Here is a 23,680-nt window from a genome sequence, read left to right as displayed (position 1 = left end):
AGGAATTACTTTGTACCTTCTTGGCATAACCCTCTAAGGCGATACCCCTTTTGTTCTATGTACTTTGTATAACGCATTACTCAGGTACTTTTGTGTAAGACGTATTACACAAGAAGTACTTTCATATACTTTCTAATGGATCAACAAATCCTTATATAAGGATAAAAATTGCACATATTGAATTACCAATCCGGAAGCTGAATTACACAGGATTGCTTTTGTTATGTACTTGTAGGATTTATAAGGTCTTGTAATATTGTGTTGTTCTGGCTCTATCTTTAACAGGGGTTAGTACGAGTGGTAGAGGACTGTGCTCTATCCCTGTGAAGTACAGTGGAGTCTAGATAAGGGTAGGTTCATGGTATATGTCTGGTGCAAGGTTGTTGATATGTTTTGTACCTACAGAAAAAAAGAGTGAACTTATAAGTATATGGCTATATGTTCTTTATTTCATTCCTGCAGTTATAACAAGACAAGTACCGTCCACACAGACGGCACCCCCTTCTATCCAAGCAACAACCTCTACAAGGGTTATTCATTTTTGTTACAGGTATAAGAGGTGTCTCCACCCCTTCAGGGTCTGTTATTGCTCATATGTATTTCATGATTTGACAGTAGGAAATAGAAGGTGTTCTCAGTGTGGTGTTTTTCTCGTTACAGATCTCCTTTCCCCTCTGTTCCCTTCCTTTCCTTCCACCACTTGATCATTCCAATGACTTATGCCATAATGGCTTTAAGGATTGGTTAGATCAAGAGGAAGACCACTCCTTGCAACAAACCTATCCTGAGGACTGACCACTGTCACAGAATGGTAAGTACTCACATTATCTTGTTCAAAAGGCTGAAATAATGGAAATTACTACTGTATCTGCAACAGGAGATTCTCTGAAAGGCTGACAACTACATCTAAATTTAACTCCAGCAGACCAAACAATGAATGATTGGGAAATATTTTATCTTTCGGAGGATGGAAAGTTGATAGGTGGGTGTCATGTCATCTCCAGAATGATGAAAGACATAGTAGTTCGCAGTTCATCTTAAATTGAATAATAAACTGACAATAAGTCCCTTTTCACCTGAAAACAGATAGAAGACTGATAACCACCATATAACTTCATCTCATTCAGAAAAAGGAAAGGCTGCCAACTGTTCTTCATTTAGTGTCTATAAGAATACAAATCTGACAATATGTTTTTATGTTAATTTCCAGAGAAATACTCATAAGGATTATCTACTGACTGTTGCAACCCTTATATCCTTCTCAGCTCAGGACCACTTTTCTCATTTCATACTCCTGAAACGTAGACCCTCTGGTGATCCCTGAGGGTCTGTTATCCTTCTGGAGAAACAGTAAGGTGATCAGTACGAAAAATATATATATATACTGGTATCCCCATTCTGATCGCTTACTTTCCGGGAAAAGCACTCCCATGGAATATTATGCATTTATTTCAATACTTTTCACTATGCCTACTTAATATTACAGTACAATTAGTTCACAAGGATGGAAAGCAAGTCAAAACATAATAAAACAACATTGTTTCATGTGATACCAGCAGCACCCCTGTTTTCCTTATGGTTTGCCTTTCCCTCTAAGTAATTCTTTAGTGGCTCAGATACCATGATTTAGTAAGAAGGGGACCAGAAAGTGTACGAAACAGAAGGTGGTGCTATTGTGTCCACAATGTATCAACTACAAACAGATCTGAAAGTTAAACCAAAATGGCTCCAAGTTAGTAGACTGAATATATAGGTATAAAGATCATGTACAGAAATAAATATGCTGGGGATGAAAAACATTCAGTGTCAATCTCAGTGAATGCAATTTATTGTACTTTCCAAGAAATGGAGGACTGCAGTTCTTTGACAGAATTTACTGCAAAGTTACATCTCCTCTATTTGCTGCTAGATAACCACGTTTTGAAAAACACGTCAGAGACAGCATCCACCAACTGAATCAGTAGATTGCTCCTCTCTTTGGAGATACAAAAGGAATATCTTAGCAGTGCATTATGGAAAAGATTGCCCAGTGACAGCATACTGCCTCATTACATTCTGCTCTTGGCCTTCAGCTCTCACTAGTGGTTGTTGTGTACACAATTTGCTTTTTGAGTTGAAATATTCCCTCATGTGGAAGTCTTTAAACTTTAGTTTGAAGAGCTGTACCAGTGAAGAAACAAACTGATTTTATTACAAAAAGAGTTGTCTCTCAAACAAACTCACAATCAATAATGTCCATCAGTTTTTTCGCTGCCAAACTCAACAATATCTGTTTCTTTAGCATCCAGGTGTTTAAGTATAGTATACATTTCATCAGTGTCTTTAGCAGCCGTGGTAGTGCCACTGCTTGATGAGGGTTTCTCTGAAATAGTCAAAGGGGGTAATGTGTAAGCAGGGATGTCTGGTTTGGTGTTTATTGATTGGTTGGGCCTTTGATCTTCCTGTACACTCAGTTTTTGGGTCTTTGCCTGACCCTCCAAGCTGCCAGCTTGATGGCCTTCACTTAAGAGGGCAATGCTCTGTCCTCCAGCCATTGATATCTCCTCCATTTCATCATCCAGTCTCAGTAGATTAGGTTGAGATGTGGCAGTGCTGGAGTTCAAATCCAAATTTATCATTGGTAGGGCACTCTGTGTCTGAGGGTGGCTAGTGGATACCACAAAACTGTCAATACGGAATCGTGGATCCTCATGTGATGTGACAACTCCAATAGTTGGGTCCAAAGTCATGGGTTCATACACACTCGACTTCGGACTGGTTGATGTATCAGATTTACCAGACTCCTCAATAGTCGATAGGTCCCCGTGAGGCAAAGGAGGTTTTAAGTTCCTGTCGGATTGATCCAGTCTCTTGGCATTTATAACGTATTGCTTATTCCTGCTAGAGTTATCGTGATGACTTGGGATGTGGTTCCTGTCACTTGTAGGAAAAAAAACATTTGAAAGTTCACTGTCTTGTCGGCTGAAGGCCCTTCGAGGTGACAAGTCGGAATGTTCATGAGCACTGAGAAAGCGCTTGACTCGTCTCAGCACTGAAGGGTGTCGTCTTTGTCTCTCATCATCCCATATAGCCTCCTCCCCTCGTAAAAATGCAGAATCCGGTAATCTGTGAACATGAAAATTAAATATTTAATTTGAAGTTCAACAGTTTACTACCAACAATTAAATATCGTAATTCACCCCAAGCCCCTATAGTTCAAATGCTTATCTAGTTTCCATGCACAGAATCTGTGGTGGGACATACAACTGTTTACTTACAAAAGGGTTCAGAAGAAAACCTTTCCCCCTGCACTCAATATTTTTTCCATATTAAGCAATGTTTGTTAGTTTCTCTAAGCAAACACAATGAGACGATGGACTGAGCATTGAAACTTGTTTCTGGTCCAAGGAAGACATGGCTTGGCAGTTCAGGCTTTACTGTTCCCATGAGGCATAGGGTCAAGACTGATTTGCATATAGCTGTGTCTGAACTGGGGTGGCGAAGTGAGCTTAAGAACTGGGATGGATTCAACCCATATCTGTGACTTGGAGTGAGTGTCTGAAAAGTGTCATCACTCCGCCCATCATCTCCTTGTGTGTGCTTTGATAGTTTCTCTAGCCAAATCTACCCTTGTACTGTATGTTGTACAATTGCATTGTTACAACTGTTTATTTTCTATCAGCACTTTGTGGCGGCTGGAGGGTTTTACATCTAAGGGTTATGTAATAATCTCTATAGGAGTGAAGATGGGAAGGGGAACATGAAAACGGGTGCTTTAACTTATTCAAATATAGAAGTAGTACCAAATAGACGAATGTTGCCTGCTTTACTGGAATCCATTATTAGTTCCATCCTACATGGGTGCAAGGTTGATGCATAAATTGATGTTTAGAAAAGGTAAGGCCAGGGAATCAGATTTGTGAGCAAGATCACAATGTGATTGCTCTCGAAAGTTAGTTTGAACATGGATGTAAAGATGTAATGTCCTTTCGAGCTGCTAATTGATTGATTTCTTATTTGGGAGGCTACGCAGCCAAGTACCATTCAAATAGATAAATAGAAATCGAACCAGCTACTTTAAAAGTGGTCTGTTTTTATGGTGAAGCAGTGCTATTGTCCCACTTTTTCAAGCCACAAACCAACCTTACGGTTGCAATTTGAGTCACCTGTGCCTTGTGTGACAGTGCTGTAGAGAGTTCAGTGTAAAGAGCATGGTATGTCCTAAATACCAGACCCTTCTGATGTTGTCAAAGTAAAGGAAGAGCCTTATTATGAGTGATATCACACTGAAAAACGATGGATTTTCTTTTTACTTTGAGAGATGGGGTACATTTGAATCCTAGAAGAGGGGGTAGCAAGATTATTTCCAAATATGATCTGTTTTTGGGCCACATATATTTGCATCTTTCTAAGCTCCACTGGGTTGTTAAAACTTGGATCAATGACAGGACAACGAAGCACAGATATTGTGTTGACAGAATATTGTGTCAAACATATTGAGGACCCACAAAGAGAGAAGGTAAGTGCAAATTGCTAAGTATGGATTTATTATTCTTAATTCCACATCTACGTACCTTGAAGATATATATATATATATTATTGTCAAGGTACATATATGTGGAGTTATATAGTAAAACTTTTCTTGCATATAGAAACTTGCCTTCACAATATTTTTGCCCTCAATATTCTTGCAATGATATTTTGTCCGCACAATATTTTTTCTACGATATTTGGTTTGCACACCTTAACAGGATCACTGACAATATTGGAAACATGTATATCATGTTGACAGACTACTGTGTTAAAAATATCGAGGACCAAAATATCGAGAAGGTAAGTGCAAATAAGTAAGTATAGGTTTACTATTTCTAACTCCGAATCTAAATAGGTCAGATATATATATGGTTAAGGAACTTATACGTGGATTTATATATAGAAAAACATGCTTATCTATAGAGACTTATCTTCACAATTTTTGTACTCAACATTCTTGACACAATACTTTGTCCACGCAATATTTTTCCCCTATATTTTGTCTGCACACTCAAAAATTTAGCCTGCATGCAGGATTTGATTTTAAGAATGTATGTTGGCAGGGAAGGATTATCAATGTAGCCATGACTAATGTTCAGTTGCTTTGCCAGTACCTACTCAGTAGGGGCTCCAACTATCAGTCTCCTTTTCTATTTTTCTAATGCATTCGAGAATTTCCATCCCCAATCATTCAGCGATCCCATAATAAGTGATATCGTTAATGCCGCAGACTGCATGTGTGAGTGCACTCCGCCATTGCCCTGATACGGACTCCCAGGACTCCATGGAACGCGCGCTCTATAGGCATTTCCTGCACAAGCCGGGCATGTTCTAATGAAACAGTAGCACCATCTCAGTAAAAAAGCAGAGAAAATATGCACCACTTTGCACCATTAAAACACCAGAGAAATTTACTTCAGAAATAATCAGCTAATAACACGGATGTATTTACCATTCTTACTGGCTTCACGAACAATTTAAACAACTAATGTCTGGGAGGAGCATCTTTTGACACAGATCAAATGTAAACACATTGCCAATACTCTAGTCTCCAAAGCATGCGCACGTTAAAGGATACCTTAAGTGGCACAGGGAATCCCCCAGTTACGCAGCTTCAGCGGGGTTACCAGTGGGCACCAGGGACTGCTGAACTGTGTTGGACTAAAACTTGAATTGCTTGTTTATGAGCCTCTTCTGTCTCCAGACCGGCAGAAGAATGCTCATAGATAACACTGCTAGGAACACATGAACAAAGGGGTGAGGGAGGTAGGCTTTCCTGATTAGACAACGTGGGTGGGAGCAAATAGAAAACGTGAAAGATAAGAAAGAAAAGTAAGGATTCAAGACAAAATATGGGTAGATTGGTAGATAGGAAGAGGAAAGAAAGAACGAGAGAAGAAGGGCAGGTATGAGGAAGGACACTTGAAAGGAAATAAGTAAGAACATGTGAAATATAGGATTGAAGGGAGAAAGGACAAATGGTTAGAAACATAGATGAATGGATGAGTGAAAAAATGGAAACGGACATGTGAATGTATGAATAGATAGAAGGGTGGAAGGATGGATGGAAGAGGTAAAGGCACTCTTCTAACGAGGTTCAGGCTTCATCACTTTGTACGCTTAGTGTGAATAGAAGTATGACACAAGTTGGGGGTATTTACATTTTTTGGCTACTCCCTTGGATACTAATATTGTTTAAACCTTTTAATCACCATGTATTCAGCACTATTGTAGCACTGCTGACCTCAGGGGAAGTCACTTACACTAGTTATTAGTTCTTAGCAATGTATGCACCAGTCCGCCAGAAAGGATGCTTAACCCTTTAATTGCTGCCGTCGGCCAACGGTCGTCACGAGCGCTACCTCCCCAGTGCTGCGCACGACCGTTGGCCGTCGGGCCAGCATTCGTTCTCCGAACGTTCAGCACTGGGCGCGGAACGTTCGACGCTGGGAACGGGTTAAAGAGAGCAAGAGCAATAACTAGCATCACTAGATGTTACTGGAACCCCACCCTCCGCAAGGAGCTAGTTACCCCATCTCATTGGTCGATCCCAGGAAGGACGGGATGCAGTAATCAGCAGCTGCCAGGGTGTAAGGAGGCCGCATGTCAGAGTCGTTCCAGTAAATATCCTTGCTCATTTTTGGCAGATTCATGTGCATTTCATCGACGGCCAGAAGAGACACCTAGAACATGAAAGAAATGAGACCAGATTTCATTTTCATGTAAGACTCTGCAGTATCCTGCCTGTGCTGGAACTCTAAAATAAACATATTAATCGCCTAAAAAGATTGTGCTTGGATTAAAATAGAAAAACAGTACATAGGCACGAAAAACCCAACCTGTTGCACATAGGAAACGGCCTTAACAACGCGGGCTGAGTCACATGTGCTGTTTCCCTGCAAGCCGGACCGCGCTTGCCTTTACCGCGCATATGCGTAGTTAAGGCAGTGTGCGGTCTAGATGCTGAAATGGGCAGGCAGGAAGAGGAAGGACTGCGAGAGGATGTGGCCGGAAGAGGAAGGACTGCGAGAGGATGTGGCCAGGTAAGTGGGGCAAGGGTTTGGAGGGTGCGGGGCAGTTTTTCAGGGTGGGGTAATTTTTAGGGCCCACGTGGGCATGGGGCCCGGTTTTAGGGCTTGGGTAGGGGGGTCAGGGTGGTTTTCGGGGACAGGGGTCAGTTTTTGGGCTCAGGGCGGGCGGGCTGGGTCGGACTAGTTTATAGGTGTAGAGAACAGTTTTTACGGCTCAGGGCAGAGGGTGCTGGGGCTGTCATAGTTTTTAGGGCATCGGGTCAATTTTTAGGGCTCAGAACGGGGCAGAGCAAATGGATAGTTTTCAGGGCTGGGGGCAGGGATGTTCCTTTACTAGTCATGTCTTTACCATGAAATTGCGCGGTAAAGACATGATTGGGGTTGAGACTGTGTTTTGTTCAGGCATGCGCTGTAACATTATCTTTGATGCAGAGTATGTACTGACAAACATTTTCCACCCAAAAAAATGTACAATGGGATCTATGGAATTCTAAAATGTATTGGAAGGTGGTTTATATTATTTTTGACTGCTCTCACAGTAAATGTCATATTCTGTCAATCTTCCTCATCATTTGTTTCATTTGGCATTTTGCCTCAGCTAATATGTCATCAGTGATTGTCATCAATATGTATTTGTTTATACCAAGTGTGACCCATAACCCAGAAGAAACCAGAGCTTTTTACAAACATGCATGAAATAAAACGCTCTAGGCAGGCTGTTATTGCAGCGGAATGCAGCGAGGTACATAGGGAACAGATGACTTATTAAATGATTCCTTCAAGTTAGTCAAGAGTCAGGACAATGGTGAGTGCAAATCCACTTAAAGGACATTGCAAGGGACAAACTAGTTAGGACCACCACTGACAGGTTTAAGCTGTAGTGTTTTTGGTTATTGATGACATGATAACTCTATCTTTCCTTAACCCTTTCCATGCGTCGGACGGCTGGGAGCTGTCCAACAACACAGTACTGGTGGATCCCTGCTTGAGGATCACCACAGGACGGCGATCCCAAAGCAGGATTCCTCCCACTGGACACCAGGGAAGCGGGAGCAGCCAATTGGGTAAGGTCCTTTGATACTTCCAATTTCTTTTGGGCATATTCAGTCTTTCTGCCCGCTCTGGGGGCTGGATAGGGGCAAAAGCCCCCAATCTGCCCACACAGTGGCAGAAAGTGCACTAGGCACCAGGGATGTATTTTTAGAGTAAATTTAGGAGTGGGGGCTGCCCGAAATGGCATACCAATGCCCCACCCAAAATTCCACAGTCATTCTGCCACGCCTGGGAGGCAGATGTGGGCAATAGTCTCCGATCTGACACCCCCGGGGGCAGAAAGCACACTAGACACCAGGGATTTTGTTTATTATGTATATAGGGGTGGAGTCTGCCCAAAATAAGTATGCCAATGCACCCACCCCCCAAAACAATTCCAAAGTATTTCTCCCCCCTCAAGAGGCAGATAGTGCAAAAACCTCTGACTTGCCCCCGAGATGGGGGGCAGGAAGTCCACTAGACACCAGGGATTGTTTTTCTTTTCTTTATACATAGCGGTAGGGGCTGCCCAAAATGGGTATGCCCCCACCCCCAAACAATTAGCCACAGTCTTACTGCCTCCCCTGTGAGGCAGATGGGGGCAATAGTCCCTGATCTGCCCCCTGGGGGGCAGAAAGACCACTAGGCACCAGGGATTATGTTTAATGTAGGGGTGGGCACTGCAGAGAATGAGCGTGCTAATGTCCCCACCCCCAAAAACATCTTTCTGCCCCCCCCCCCCCGGAGTTTGGCTGAAGGTCTGCTTGTAGTGACGTTTGGGTGGCATTTTGCTGGGGGGTGTGGGGACCTTCTCTTGGCTAATGGTGTGTGCATACTCAATCAATCAATCAGAGTACTTGTAAAGCGCAATACTTACCTGTGAGGGTCCCACGACGCTAAGGGGGGGATGGGGGCGGGGTACTGCTACTGCTCGAAGAGCCAGGTCTTGAGGAGTCTTCTGAAGGCGAGTAGGACTTGGGTCTGCCGTATGTGGGTAGGGAGGATGTTCCAGGTCTTGGCGGCGAGGTAGGAGAAGGATCTGCTGCTGGAGGTTGTTCGTTGGATGTGGGGGACAGCGGTGAGGGCGAGGCTGGCTGAGCGGAGCTGACGGGTGGGGGTGTGGAAGCTGAGTCTGCTGTTCAGGTAGGCTGGTCCAGCGTTGTGGAGTGCTTTGTGTGCGTGGGTGAGGAGCTTGAAGGTGATCCTCTTGTCGACGGGGAGCCTGTGTAGGTCTCTCAGGTGGGGGGTGATGTGGCTGCGGTGGGGGACGTTGATGATCAGTTGGGTGGAGGCGTTTTGGATGCGTTGTAGTCGTCATAGGTGTTTGGCTAGGATTCCTGCGTAGAGTGTGTTGCCGTAGTCCAGTTTGCTGCTGATGAGGGCCTGTGTCACCGTTGGGTGAATTATTTAGAATTGCCAGTTTGTCACCTTTGTAGGTAGTTTTGTGCAGGTGCAGAACAGGTTTTGTTCAGTGCCATGTGAAGTCTGCAGCATAGACTGCATAACCGCCTGACTCATACTCTGAAACCATGGCGGGCAGGGAATGCTTGTGAATTTATGTTCTTGCTTTCTTCTGTTGTTGGTCCAGTGCCCGATGACACGAGCAGCCTATAGTGTGTTCCATATCCCCTGTGGGGATGGTATGTTAACAAGGGTGGACACCATGCCTTTCTTTGCTCATTGGTGCACATTGCCCATAATGACAGATACATACTTCTAGGGCGTCTGCTAATGCTGATGTGCCCTTTGCTCAACCCCGATACATTAGAGTGCCCAACCACAACCAAGCAAACACTTATGCCGACTACCACCAAATGTGGGAGGTTTCACCCTTCAGTGCTATTTGAATCATCAGAAAGAGGCAACTTAGGTGCCTGAATACTTAACAATCACTGTTTTGTTGATCCACCCACCTTTGGGCTTTCTAGTTTTGAAAATTGTTTCTATTCCAGTACAGATTATTTCTATTCTGTTTAATATTTCTGCATCTTTACATACATTAACATGCATAAACAAGCAACAAGTCAATTATACCTTTAATATTCTGATAAAAAAACAGAAATGTGTTTGGGACATAAAAAGTATTATGCTAAACTCAATGAGCTAGGCTGACAGCTGTCATTATTTCTGTGTAAACTGATTTTTGCTAATTTTCTACACACTGTAATCTAGTGATGGAAGTAAAAGTGTATGTGTCTGATCTAAATATAATACTCTGTAGTGATTTTAGCACGTTCCTAAATAGTACATTGGGTACATCTGGAATTATTGAGGAATTTTCAAATCTTTCTTATCAGACCATTCACAATAACATGTGCTAGTCTGGCTGATAAATTCAGTGACTAGACCCAAAGTGGGAAGCATCATTTACATAAGAGAATTGAGAAAGCAGCAAAAAAAATTCTAGGGCATAGGTACAACAAAATATTCAGAGATATTGGAGAGAAAGACAGATTGTTTTCAGGAAGTAGCCTTAGGTTGTGAGATGTATATCTCTGTGATGCACGGAAAAACCCTGAGGTCATTTGCATTGAAATAGTGTTACTACTGACTAGTTCAACCAGTGGGCACTGGTATGTACCATGCTCAGATAGCTCCATTACTAGGATATTGAAAGCTCTGCTCCTTTGACATACTGTGGAAATAGGGATACTACAATTCTTACCTTCTAAAATTGAGTGGGGTGAAGTTATTACAAAAACCTCTAGTTTGTTTATAACAGTGATGTGTAACTTATGTGAGGAGGGCTTAATGTATCACAAAGGCCATTGACCTGTGACAGAAACGTGAGGTGGAAGAAGCAAGAAGGACAAGCACCAAGGTCACTGTGTACAGTATTGGGGGAATGACCTGGTACAGGTACTTAAAGAGTCTTTGACTTGGAAAAAAGTAGTAACTTATCAAGAGAGCCTGACATCATTTAGACGAAATGCTCGAGCAATACAAACCAGGCTAGACTGTGTGTCAGAGACATACGTGATGACAATGTATGGAAAATAAGAAATATAGACATATGCATCTGACATTGAGTAAGTCAACCTCATACAACTACTGGTTAATTAAATGCAGTGGCAGCAGGTAGCAAGCCTAATGGACATGTGGGGTCCAGTGTGGGTCCTTCTCCTGAGAAAAAATTACAAAAGTTTGGCAAATTGTGCCTTTTAAAGCAAATTAATTTAGTGATAAAGCAATGCTTATAAAATAGTGGGAATGAATAGTTTCGAAATATTAAACAACTAAAAACTGCCCCATTTCTTAATGCATTAATATAGTCAACAGGTACTCTGTAATGTGCAAATTGTACAGCGCGACAACTTTAGTCCTTTAAAGTGTGTGCTTGCCTAGTGTTTAGCATTACATGTGGCATCAACTTTGAAAGAAAATGCTCTAACCCGGTTTCCGGAAGCACCAACACCTGCTTGCTGCAATCAATGATTCAGAAATATGTGCTGACAGGTCTTTCTGTTGGATGAAAAAGGTGGGGGTTCTCTAAAAGAGATCACATCAGATAAATATGTGTGATTCTTATAATATGCCACCGACTGGTATTTTGGTTTGTCTCTGAGATGTTATTGCATCTAGATATATAACACAACTGATATACACCTAAAACCTGTCAGTATGATTGGCTTGTCAATGATAGCTGTTTAAGATAAATGAGTAACAACTATGATTTATTATAAATAATTAACAGTAGAAATATTTCATTTTTGAAATTGTGAGTCTGTGAATAAAATATTATTGAGGCCTGTGGAAGGAGTTCCGGCCTTCAGTTATGTGCACTTTATATTTGATATATATGCCTTTTTTGTGCACATCTCGCCCATCTGCACACATTCAATAGCCTTCATTTCCTCTTCAGCACCCTCTTGTCCCTTTTCCCCGAAGCACTTACTCACATCTCCCTCTTTTCACCACTTCAAAACAAACTGCACTCACTCACATTTAAACAGGTTTTTAGCTTTTGCCTTCTAAATATTTTTACATCTGTGTGCACCCTTCACCCACATTTACACAGAATTTCGATTGCAACTGGTATCCATGTCCATTGTTCAGTGTACTCTGCAGAGAGAGCAGGCCATTCACAGGTACTTTGCCTCAGCATCAGAGCTCTCAATCAAAGCCCCTCATAAACACCTGGTACAGCTTAAAGAATGCAATATGCAAGAGTAATAAGAGGCATGGATGATGACATAGCGAACACTCTTGGGGAATGCAAGAGTAAGTAAAACGTGAAATAAGAGAGGAACTAAATCGCTGACCTGCTTTGCATTCTTAACATTCATTGCTCGTAAATCAATTCATGTTTTTGGCATTAATGTTAAGGACATAAATATAGAGGAAGTTTTAACACAATATAGCTGTCTTTACTATAAGTCCATATTTCTTCCTTTGTACTTGGCTCAGATATTTGGATCAACTTTGTATGGAAACAAATCTCTGCTTGTCTTTTGGATCAAGTTCAAGGGGGAACAAATACAGCAGTTCTACTTCTAAAGAGTCTAGCAACCTGCAGCCAGGGCATGGAGTGTCACAGTGGAGGAGGTTAGCATGATCAGGGGTCCCAGCACAAAATACATAGCACAAGAATATTATTATAACCCTTACCATTACCAAAGACTAGACACTAGATGACACCTGCTTGCATCTAATCCTACCATGTGATAAATGGGAAAGGGTGGGATCTAGGCCTGTGAATGAGGGACGGCTGGCCTTCCTCAGGGATGCAGACTCCCTGATGCCCGAAACCATCACTGGCCCACAGTGGATACTACCATACACTACAATGGCAATGACGGGCTTTAGAAAGATAAGCCCTGTGTTGTGCGTCACATTTCAGAAAGTTGATTTACTACCTGGCTTCTGTCACCTGATTCAGAGCCAGGTGGGGCAGGCAGCCTGGGACAGACAGCCCAGACTTAAAAGCATCGAATTGTTTAAAGATACAATTGCATCTCTAAATTAATCAATCTATTTATTATTTGTGTAGAAATGTGTAGGAATTTCTGTGGGGCTCAGCCCCAAAGCTCTAATAGAGAACCTTCGCTCAAATGGTCAATGGTCGTCAACTCCCACAAAGAAGGTAAACAAAATATGAGCAACATTATACTACTTTTTTGTTTCTTTTTTTTAAATATTTTTATTTTATTTTCACCTGGTACGAGACAACAGAATATTCACAATTATTTCACATCATTCTGTGTTTTGATTTAGATGAACTTAATTTTTACAGAAAGTTTTGTTTAAATACAGAAATTATTAATAATAAAATCAAATATGTCACATACATACACAGAAATTCATAATTCAAATAACATACTAAAAGAGGCCAGGATACACCAGCCTAATCCAATTATCAGTCGGATTTAGTCTTTACGTCATTCAGTTCAATCTAAGTCACCCCAAATTTTCTCAAATTTCTTAAGCGACCGAGTACCTCTTAATTCTGCTAGAGTACACTCCATTGTTTTAATTTCAATAACTAAATACCACCAATCCATGACATTAGGTATATTAGGGCTAATCCAGGCCCTAGCTAGGATTAATTTGGCGCATGAAATTAGTATTGATGCCACAGCAGGTCGTGGTTGATTAGTCAGATGTGTACCAAGTAGTGCCATAGGCGCCGTTATCAGGGAGGTAAGGATATTTTTGGCAGCCATTATTTTTCCCACCTCTTCCCAGTATTTCCCGAGCATTGGACAGGAAAACAACATGTGCGCCAAATCCGCGGCATATTCAGCACATTTCGGGCATTTGGTTTTGTCTCCCAAAGCATTGTTTGTAAGCCATTTCGAAAAATTTTCTGGCGTATAATAAAGCATGTAGGTAGTTCTGTATTGTTGGAGTCTTAGACTAGATGACCGTACAGAGTTATGGATATTGGTGTAAGATTGTATTATATGTTTTCCTGTAAAATTAGTTCCAAGTTTAGAGTTCCATTTTTGGGCTAGTAAATCGCTGTCGTCAGGTCTAAGGCCTGTAAAAAATTTGTACGTCAAGCTGATAATTGCTTTCTCTTTCCTAGAATTTAAGCAATCCCAGATACCACCACTTGACACCCTATTGATTTTATTTTTACGCACTAAGAAATCATAGATTTGTAAATATTTAAACCTATGTATTTCAGACAGACCATAAAGATATTTCAAAGTGGAAAAGTCTAGCATGCCTTGAGAGTTGTACAAATCACCCAAAACTGTTATGCCTTTCAGCTGCCATCTGCGGAATTCTCCGTCACTGAATATGCTCGGAAGGCCGGGGTTGTTCCATAGAATCAGCTGAGAGTGGTATATAGTGGTTTTACAGTATTCAAGAATATCCTTCCATACTCTTATTATATCGCGTGCGGTCTTAAATTTGACCCGTTTGTAGTAATTTGGATCTGTTATGTGTAGCAGGAATGGATTAGAATCGCCTTTTAGCAGTAGATGATGGTAAAATAATGTATCCTCAATGTTTAATAATGACCGTATGCGTCTTACATATGATGCCCAAAAGTATAATTTCAGGTCAGGAAAATTTAGGCCGCCAGACCCTATCTGGTTTTTCAGTACCTTTAAAGATCTTCTTGCCTTCTTATACCCCCAAATAAAGTTACCAAAAATCCCATCTAATTGTTTAAAAAAAGATCTATTCAAAGTCAAAGGAATTGATCTAAACAAATATAAATATTTGGGTATAATTTTCATTTTAATCAGGTTCATTCTGCCAATTAGGCTTAGTGGAAGTCGATGCCATTTTTTCAGTGTCGAGGTGGTAGTTTTCGTTAGATCATTATAGTTTATAGCGTTAAGTTCTTTAATGTTTGAGGTGATTTTAACTCCGAGATAGGTAGCGACCTTACAGATTTCTGATACCGGTGCAGGGGGGGCGAAGTTAGCTATTATTTGAGTTTTATGTGTGTTCAAATTATAACCTGAGACTATGCCGAATTTAAGTGCTTCAAGATTAATGGCGCTTAGTGATTCAATTATTTCAGACGTATAAATAGCAATGTCGTCTGCGTATGCTGTAATTTTTAAGCTATGCAAGCCAGTCTTAAATGGTGTTATTCCTGGTTGGGTATCCAAGGCCTTTAGGAAGGGTTCAAGTGAGAGGGCGAATAGCAGAGGTGATAAAGGGCACCCTTGACGAGTGCCCCTCAAGATTGGAAAACACGACGAGGTTAGCCCTCCATAGCTAATGTATGCCGTTGGTTTGTCGTAAAGTGCACGAATCCCATTTAGAAATCCCCCTTCAAAGCCCAGAGTTCCCAGTGTACGCCATAAATAATCCCATCCCACCCGATCAAATGCCTTTTCGACATCCAGCATTATCATAGCAAGGGGGGTGGCCTCGACCTCTGCTATGTCAAATGCTGTTATTGCAGTATTGACATGGGCTGATGTGTCCATCGCTGCTATAAACCCGTGCTGTTGCATATTTACAATTCTGGGCATTAAGGGTGCAAGTTTTTTGGCCAAGCATTTTGCATAAATTTTTGTGTCTGAGTTATTCAGGGATATGGGTCTATATGAACCCATCTCCTCTTTAGGTTTGCCCTTTTTGTGGAAAAATACTATTTTAGCTTTATTCCAGGAGCTAGGGGCCAATCCTGTCCTACCAATATGTATTATCACTTCTAAAAGAGAAGGTATTAGTTCATCTGAGCATAGTTTATATATTTCCAATGGAATGTTATCTTCCCCTGTGGCTTTCTCTATAGGCAATGATAGTATAGCCTCTTTTAGTTCCTTACTCGTTATGCCTATGGCCAAAGCGTCTACTTCAGTCACGGTTAGCTGATTCATTGGATTTTCTCTTAAGTAATCCTCAATTACAGAGGCGCTAGGCATACTTTCCGGGGTATACAAAGTTTCGTAATATTTTGCAAACTGTTGAATGATATCCTTTGGTTGACTATATTTCTTGTTGTCAAGTCCCGTTATTTGAGTAATCGCGGAATCTACTCTATCTTCAGCCACTTTAAAGGGCAGAATTTTGCCTAGTTTGTCTCCACCCTCATAATTGGAAAATTTATATTTATGTATCTGGGCACTATTTTTTTTTAAAAGTTTCTCTTTGGTCTTACATTTTAGCTGGGTGAGATTTGCGCAGATTTCCAGAGTAGGTAAGTTATCTCTTAATGCAAGTGCTAACTGAATCTCTCCAGCAGCAATATCAGAAGTCAAGACTGCGTCATTTTTACGTCTTTCAGAGTTCTGTTTCAGGACGTAAGATTGCGTGAACCCTCGAATGCTTGCCTTACAAGCGTCCCATACTATTAAACATGAAGCAGTGTTTTTGTTGATGTCTAGAAATTCTTTTATGTGAAGTTTTAACAGCAAAATATAGGTTGTGTCTGATATTAAGTTCCTAGGGAACGAAAAAGGTCTGGGAGGTTTGCGATTCGATGAGATAGAAAGTTCCACCATGATGGGATTCTGATCGGATGAGATGCGGGGGTAGATGACTATTGATGCAGAATTCAGCAGGAAATCTGAGGCAAAGGCCATGTCTAGTCGGGAGCATAATTTGTGAGGTGCTGAATAATATGTGTAGCCGGGAGAGTTTGGGTGTAAGTACCTCCATACATCTTTGACATTGTGCATCTTGCATAAATCTAGAATAGAAGTTCTGGTTTTGGACATTCGTTTCTGATTACCTGGCCGAGTAGTGTCTATTTGGCAGTTCAAGATACAGTTAAAATCTCCCATCATTATTAATTCTCCCTCCCAGTCTAATAATGCTATATTTAGCTGGTCAAATATTCTGGGTTCATCAATGTTAGGACCATATACAACACAGGCTACAAACTTTATATTGTTGATGCAAAGTTGAGTAATCGCCCACCTTCCCCTTTTGTCGTGGATTGATTTAATTATTTCTGCTTTAAATCTTTTATCTTTCAAGATTGCAACCCCCCTGGTTAAAGAAACCACACTTGAGCTTACTGCCAACTCCAATCCCAGTTGATTCAGCAGTTTCTTGTCTTTTTCTGTAATATGTGTTTCCGACAAGAATACTAAATGGGGGTTATAGAGTCTTAATTCTTCTGCAACTAATCGCCTTTTACGTTTGTTATTCTGCCCTGAGACGTTCCATGCTAAGCATTTAATATTATGCATCGCTGATATAAAGCAGAATGACAACAAACATCGTCCATTCTATCATCTCTATTAAGCCATATAAGTTGTTCTTCAAATACTGTCCTAAGAAAAAAAAGTTTTTTACAAAATCAAATATTGCTTTCTGTCCCTCTACCAGGTTAAAAATATTTTTCATTTTTTTTCCACCATCCTCCCCCCCTACCCTTTCCTTCCACACCCTCCCCTGACTGCGGAGACCCACCCCCCCCTCGCTATCTGCTGCCGTTGGTGAGGCAGCGCCTGCGGCAGGAAATCCGAGCCTCCCTCCCCCCTCCCCCTGAAGTTACAGCTATTACATATGCTATGTCAAAACCATAATGCCAAAATGATATATATAATAGAATAGTTTGTAGATTCACCACTATCTGGTAATACCCAGTGATACTTTGTGATTAGCACTTCAATCCCCCCTTTCAAGCTTAAATTTCCCGTGTCCCTTCGCATTCCCATTACTTTCTGTCTCGCATACTTATGTCATTTGCGAAAAATAGGGATAAGCCCCCCTCGAGAATTATTATTATTTCCCCCCCCCCCATTCTTTTCATTCCTTGCTTCTTTTAATACTAGACAAAATGCCTGTGCCTCGTGAACGTCGCTAAAGAAATTTGTACGCCCATTCATGATAATTTTAAGTCTGGCTGGTTCCTGCAGATATGCTTGACCTCCCAACTTATTGACTGGATCAATTAGTTTTCGCATTTCCCATCTTTTGTCCATTGTAGCTTTGCTAAAATCTGAGCGAGCAAAGATGGAGAGATTACCAATAGTTATTGGGGTGTTGGGTTTGGCTTTTTGCCAAACGGCTTGTCGAAGCAGGAAATTGCCAAAGTGTAATAAAAACGGGCGTGGAAATTTGCTGTGCTGCTGTTTTAAGCCGAGTGGGAGTATATGTGCTCGTTGTATTTGGGAGTCCCAATCCCAGTCAGAGAGTTCCGGAAAGGCTTGAGGTAACAGTTTCACCAGAAATGCCCTAGGGTCAGATCCCTCTTGTCCTTCTGGAATTCCATAAATTTTAAGATTGGATCTCCTTTGCCGATTTTCCAAGTCATCAATTTTCCCCTGTAGTTGGGCTATCTGAGCAACATGACGCTCCGCAGTGAGACCAATCCGTGATGTCTCCTCTTCTACTGCAACTGTGCGTTGCTGAAGCTCTGTTATCTCCTGTGTGACGCTAGTTAAGCTGGAAGTTAGATCTAATATGGAAGTTTGCAGTCTTATGTTGTCACTTTTCAATTGTTGATAATGCTCTTCCGAGTCTCCTCTTTGGCTAATCAAAAGTTTTAATATAGTATCCAGCTGGGAATGACCAGTATCTCCCGTCTCGTTCCCCTCTATTGGTTTCAATGTCTCATCAGATGGTTTAGTTGGGTTTGTATTTATATTTACAAAAACCGGCTGATTAGAGCCTATAGCTGATGGCAATTGATCCTTCTCTCCTGTGGCAGTCTCAGAGGGAGCGCTCCTGGGGGTTTGCGCACTGAGTGGCCTCGGTATAGGGACCTGTGATATCTCATTATCTGTGGGGCTACCCCCTGAAAGCCTTAGCGCCATGTTCTTAACTAGCCCCTTGGCCTCGATCCATCTCCTTAGCGGACTTTTGTCGGTAGCCAGTTTTTTAGCAATTAGGGGCACTGCTCCTGCAGGACGAGTCAGGTTAGATAAAACTTTCCCCCTCTTCTTGTAGCTTGCTTTAGCTTTGCCTCTACGTCTTTGTGAGGACACCCGGTCAAAGAGTTGTCTGTAGGCTTATCCTGCTCCTCCTCTGTCTCGTCATCAAGGTCCTCGTAGGAGGGCTGCCCCTCAATCAATTCCAAAAAGGAATCGCCAGTTTGACTCACCCCACGCCCAGTATCTTCTTCCATTAGTGCTGACGTTAAGGCAGTGAACGCAGATATGTCAAACAAAGTCCCTTTAGAGCACCCTGAAGCACCGGGTAGCATTGTGGAAATTTCTAGCGAGGGTGGCCCCCCCGCTGCCTCATTAACTCCTTCTGTTACCTCCGAGTCCTCTAGGGTCTTCTGGGTCTCTTGAATCTCGCTGCCCCTAAGAGAGGTGACCTAAACATCGCCGCCGACTTTATCCATTAATGGCCCAGTTGGGGGGGCTATCGCTGTTGGCCCTGTTTCTGTGATGGTGGCGGTGTTGTCCTTAGGCAATCCTAATGATGGATGTGATAGCGCCTGTTTTTCAGTTGTTGTTAAGGGAATGTCTTGTGTCCTGACACTAAGCGGGGGGGCTGAGATCTCCCCCGTCACCCCCCCAGTCTTTAAACCATCAGCATTGTCAGCACTAGCACCCTTCTGGATGAGCACTTTTGGTATTGTTCCACAGTTAGTTAGTACAGGAGGGTGCAGAATCGTCTTACCTGCCGCCTTCCTGTCGCTCCCCTTCAGGATCGCTGAGTCTTGGGCTGCTTTGTGCGAGGGTGGGGGCTGTATAGTAGAAGCAGGGTTTGCCGTAAGATTCACCTGGGCCAACACTGCTGCCGCTGCCCCCAAGGTTGTAGTGGTTGTGGTTGCAGTTGTAGGTGCTGCCAATGAGGCGGCTGTCACAGGAGTCGAAGTAGCCAAGGAGGTAGAGGCTACAGAGTTAGAGGGAGCGGCTGCTGCTGCAATTGCGGAGTAGTATGTGATGGATGTTTGGGCGCCATAGCTCTGTGCAGGCTAACAAACGCCGATTTGGACGCCTTCCGTGTCCCAGATAGCCCAAACAAGTCGATTCTAGGTCTGGCGAGCCAGTTTCTGAATGCTCGCCATACAGCCAGGGGCAGCCACTGCATCGATTGCTTGGCCGCCGGGAGGCCGTCGGAAAGCCTGCAGGTAAGCGAGTGAAGCCGAGCTGTCGTTCTCTTTTTTGTTTTCTTCGAGGCTAATTTTCAAAAACTTCTCAGAGACAGCCAAAGGCGGCCGCAGCGCCCGCTGTGTTGCCGTCAGTGAGCCTGTAGATATGACGGGAGCAAACGAGCAGGAGTATGCAAGGCGCCGATTGCTTTTGTTCTTTTGCGAAATCAATCTCGCATCCGCATTTCGTTTTTTAAAGTCCCGTTTACAATGCCGGTTAAGCTGCTGCTAGGGATAACCTAGCGATCTGCTGACTCCAGTGGAGGGGAGAGCTCTCAGTCTGCCGCGTAGCAGAGTCCTCACTCCGCCATCTTAGACTCCGCCCACAACCCACAGGTGCTCAGCGGTGATCCTATACTACTTTTTTTGTTACGACATGAGCTCTGGCAGATAGCTAAAGCTACTCTTAGCAAGACAAAAAAAAAAGATATTTGCTAACTTTCTAAATCATAAGGTGTTAAACATGCAAAAACATTGTTTACAGGGAAATAGGAAGAACAGGAAGTCTAACTATGGCAGACAAAAGGCAATCCCATGGGAGGCTTTTAGAAGGATTGTGTGTTGGAGTTGGCCCTTTCTGTAGGGTTATACCCAAACCTTTTGCCCTCACCCTCCTGTTTTCTGAACCTGTTTCTGTTGGCTTTTAGTACTCTGCACACTCTACCACTGCTAACCATTGTTAAAGTGCTTGTGCTCTTTCCCTAAAATATGGTAGACATGGCGTATATTCAATTGGCATATTTAATTTGCTTGTAAGTCCCTTGTAAAGTGGCACTATCCTTGCCAATGGCCTGTATATTAAATACTACTAGTGGGCCTGGAGCACTGATTGTGACCCCCCACTTAAGTAGCACTTTCAGCATGTCTCAGGCCTGCCATTGCAGCCTGTGGGTGCAGTTTTAAACAGCCACTTCGACCTGGAAAAATAAACCTTTTTGCCAGGCCTACACCTTCGTTTTAATACATATACGCCACCCCAAAGGTAGGCGCTAAAAAGCCCATAGGGAAGGGTGAAATGTGTTTAAAAAGCTGGATATGTGCTTTTAACTTGGATATGTCCTGAAAAGCTCTTACAGTCGTTTTTTACTACTGCAAGGCCAACCTCTCCCTTAGAATAACATTGTCACATTTGATAAGAGACACTTAATAAGTGATAACTTTCAATTGGGATCAATTCGGAATTTGTTTGGTGTCTAGAGAATTGGAATTTAAAACCCTTCTTAATAGCAAAGTCGGATTTTAAGTCACAATTCTGAAAATGCCATTTTTGCAAAGTTTTACAGCAAACAAATGATGGATGGAATGCTGACAATGCAAACATTCTCCCCTAGTCAAACGATCAGGGTTAACTCCATCGTTCTTTTGCCCACTACGCCACCCCAGTTTGGACACAGCCATATGCAAATAAGTCTTGACCCTGTGCCCCATAGGAACAGTTCAGACTGAACTGCCAGGCCAGGTCCTCCCTGGACCGGAAACAAACATCCTGGGACCGATTTCAGGGTATGTCACCCTTCTTCTGCCAGGTTAGCTTGAATCCAGTGGCACAGTGAGCAGCAAGGGACCCACGTCTGGGCAAACCCATCCCAACAAATGATGGACGGAATGCTGAAAATGCAAACATTATCCGCCAAGCTATCCTGCCTGATGAGGGATGAAAGGCTGAAACCGGTCCTAGGATGCTTGTTTCTAGGCCAGGGAGTACCTGGTCTGGCAGTTCGGGCTGGACTGTTCTCATTGGGTGCAGGGTCAAGACTGATTTGCATATGGCTGGGTCCAAACTGGAATGGCATGGTGAGCAAAAAAATCCATGGATTTAGGCCTAGATCTCTACTGGGGTGAATGTATGACATTGTTCTGCATTCTGTCTATCAATTGTTCTTTTTGCATTTGTCACCCTTAGTGGGACGGGTATGCCCAGACGTGGGTCCCATGCTCTCCATGCCACTGGATTCAAGCTATCTTGGCTGAAGAGGGCTGGAAGCCCGAAACAGGTCCTAGGCTGCTTGTTTCCAGTGCAGGGTGTACCTGGCCAGGCAGTTCAGGCTGGACTGTTCCCATTGGGTGCAGGGTCAAGACTGATTTGCATATGGCTGGGTCCAAACTAGAATGGCATGGTGAGCAAAGAAACAATGAATTTAGGCCCAGTTCTCTGTACTAGGGTGAATGTATGACATTGTTCTGCATTCTGTCCATCAATTGTTCTTTTTGCATTTGTCACCCCAAGTGGCACCGGTATGCCCAGACTGGGCCCCGTGCTCTCCATGCCACTGGAGTCAAGCTATCCTGGCTGATGAGGGCTGAAAGCCCAAAACCGGTCCTAGGATGCTTGTTTCCAGTCAAAAAAGGACCTGGCCTGGCAGTTCTGGCTGGACTGTTCCCATTGGGCGTAGGGTCAAGACTGATTTGCATATGGCTGGGTCCAAACTGGAATGGCATGGTGAGCAAAAAAACAATGGATTTAGGCCCAGATCTCTGTACTTTGGTCAATGTATGACATTGTTCTGCATTCTGTCCATCAATTGTTCTTTTTGCATTTTTGAAAAATTGTCATTTTCTGTTCTCAACCATCTTGTGCTTGCAGCCTGTAACCTGGGTCACATGACTAGGTGCAGCTGGCAGTTGGTCTTTGTGTATTGCTCCCAGACAGTGAGGCAAAGGGGAAATAGGTGTTGGCAGGGCCTCCACTCTGACTTGATGAGGGGGCAGAGCTGTCACCTATCACACCTGCACTTACCAAAGCCTCTGACTCAGCACACTCACAAAGGGTTTGCACTAGTCCTTTGTGCCCCCGGACAAGCTGGGGCCAAGGCAAGGAGGCAGGAAGTTCCAAACACGACTGGAGAGGGAAACTCCAGAACCGTCTCTTACTTCAAAGCAGGTGCCAAATATAAATATTGAACAATCAAACCCAACTTTCACCTCTGGACCTGTGGATACCACAGAAGGACTGCAGTGCTGCACTGCTGCAAGGATTGCTACTCTGATGCTCTGCTACTCTGCTGGCCTGCTTGCTGAGAAAGAAGACTGGACCTTCACCCAGGCTGCAGTGACTCCAAGGGTCAGCTGACTGACCTCCTTTTCTGAGCAACAGGGAAAAACCAAGCTCCAGAGGCCTCTCTGCATTTGCCCAGCTGACCTGCTGTCTGGACCTGCAACTGGATCTGTCTGAGGTGATGACCTCAGCCTCTAATGGCGTTATTAGTAACCCTCATGTGCATACCTGTAAAGATCGCTAAGTGCTTATGAAGTGTGCTGTCCAAGTGTGCAGATGTGTATGTGTTCTCTTGACAAGAATTTGGGAAGATCTTGGAGCAAACAGGCCGGTTCACCGCCTGTTTGCCCCAAGATTTTGCCACCCACCAACGTGAAGCTCCAGTGAACCTAAATATTCACGCCACAGCGCCCACCGGCAATACCCGCCGATACATGATCAGCACGTTGGCATCAACAGCCTGCTTTTACCGCTAATGCGAATCTCCAGCAACAACTGTCTTTGACGCTCAACAGGATCTTTGTGCTACATCGCCAACTGTCCATGATGCCCAGCCTGCTCTACAGTGACGACCATCAACAACGCTCTCCCTTTGCATCGGGGCCCTCTCCACAGTGAACGGAACTCTTTGCACTAGGC

The 23,680-nt window shown here is 43.1% G+C and overlaps 1 protein-coding gene across 4 annotated transcripts in view; it reads right to left on the bottom strand.

Annotated features, from left to right (window-relative positions):
• Positions 1-1,801: 1,801 nt before the first annotated feature.
• Positions 1,802-23,680, bottom strand: part of BEST3 (bestrophin 3) — a 261,060-nt gene continuing 239,181 nt past the window's right edge. For 2 of the 4 annotated variants that reach the window (XM_086922001.1, XM_086922020.1), the window contains 2 exons: positions 6,544-6,695; positions 1,802-3,105 (listed from right to left, as the gene is read on the bottom strand). In XM_086922001.1, coding sequence (XP_086778127.1) covers positions 2,226-3,105; positions 6,544-6,695 — 1,032 coding nt within the window. In that variant the 3' untranslated portion in view covers positions 1,802-2,225. The remainder of the gene's footprint in view (positions 3,106-6,543; positions 6,696-23,680) is intronic. The other 2 variants (XM_086922012.1, XM_086922019.1) reach the window with 1 other exon arrangement.

The sequence above is a fragment of the Lissotriton vulgaris genome, chromosome 1_1 (assembly GCF_964263255.1).
Source record: "Lissotriton vulgaris chromosome 1_1, aLisVul1.2, whole genome shotgun sequence".
Taxonomy (NCBI): domain Eukaryota; kingdom Metazoa; phylum Chordata; class Amphibia; order Caudata; family Salamandridae; genus Lissotriton; species Lissotriton vulgaris.
Note: the sequence above shows the minus strand (reverse complement) of the source record. Positions and strands in the feature narration are given on the sequence as shown.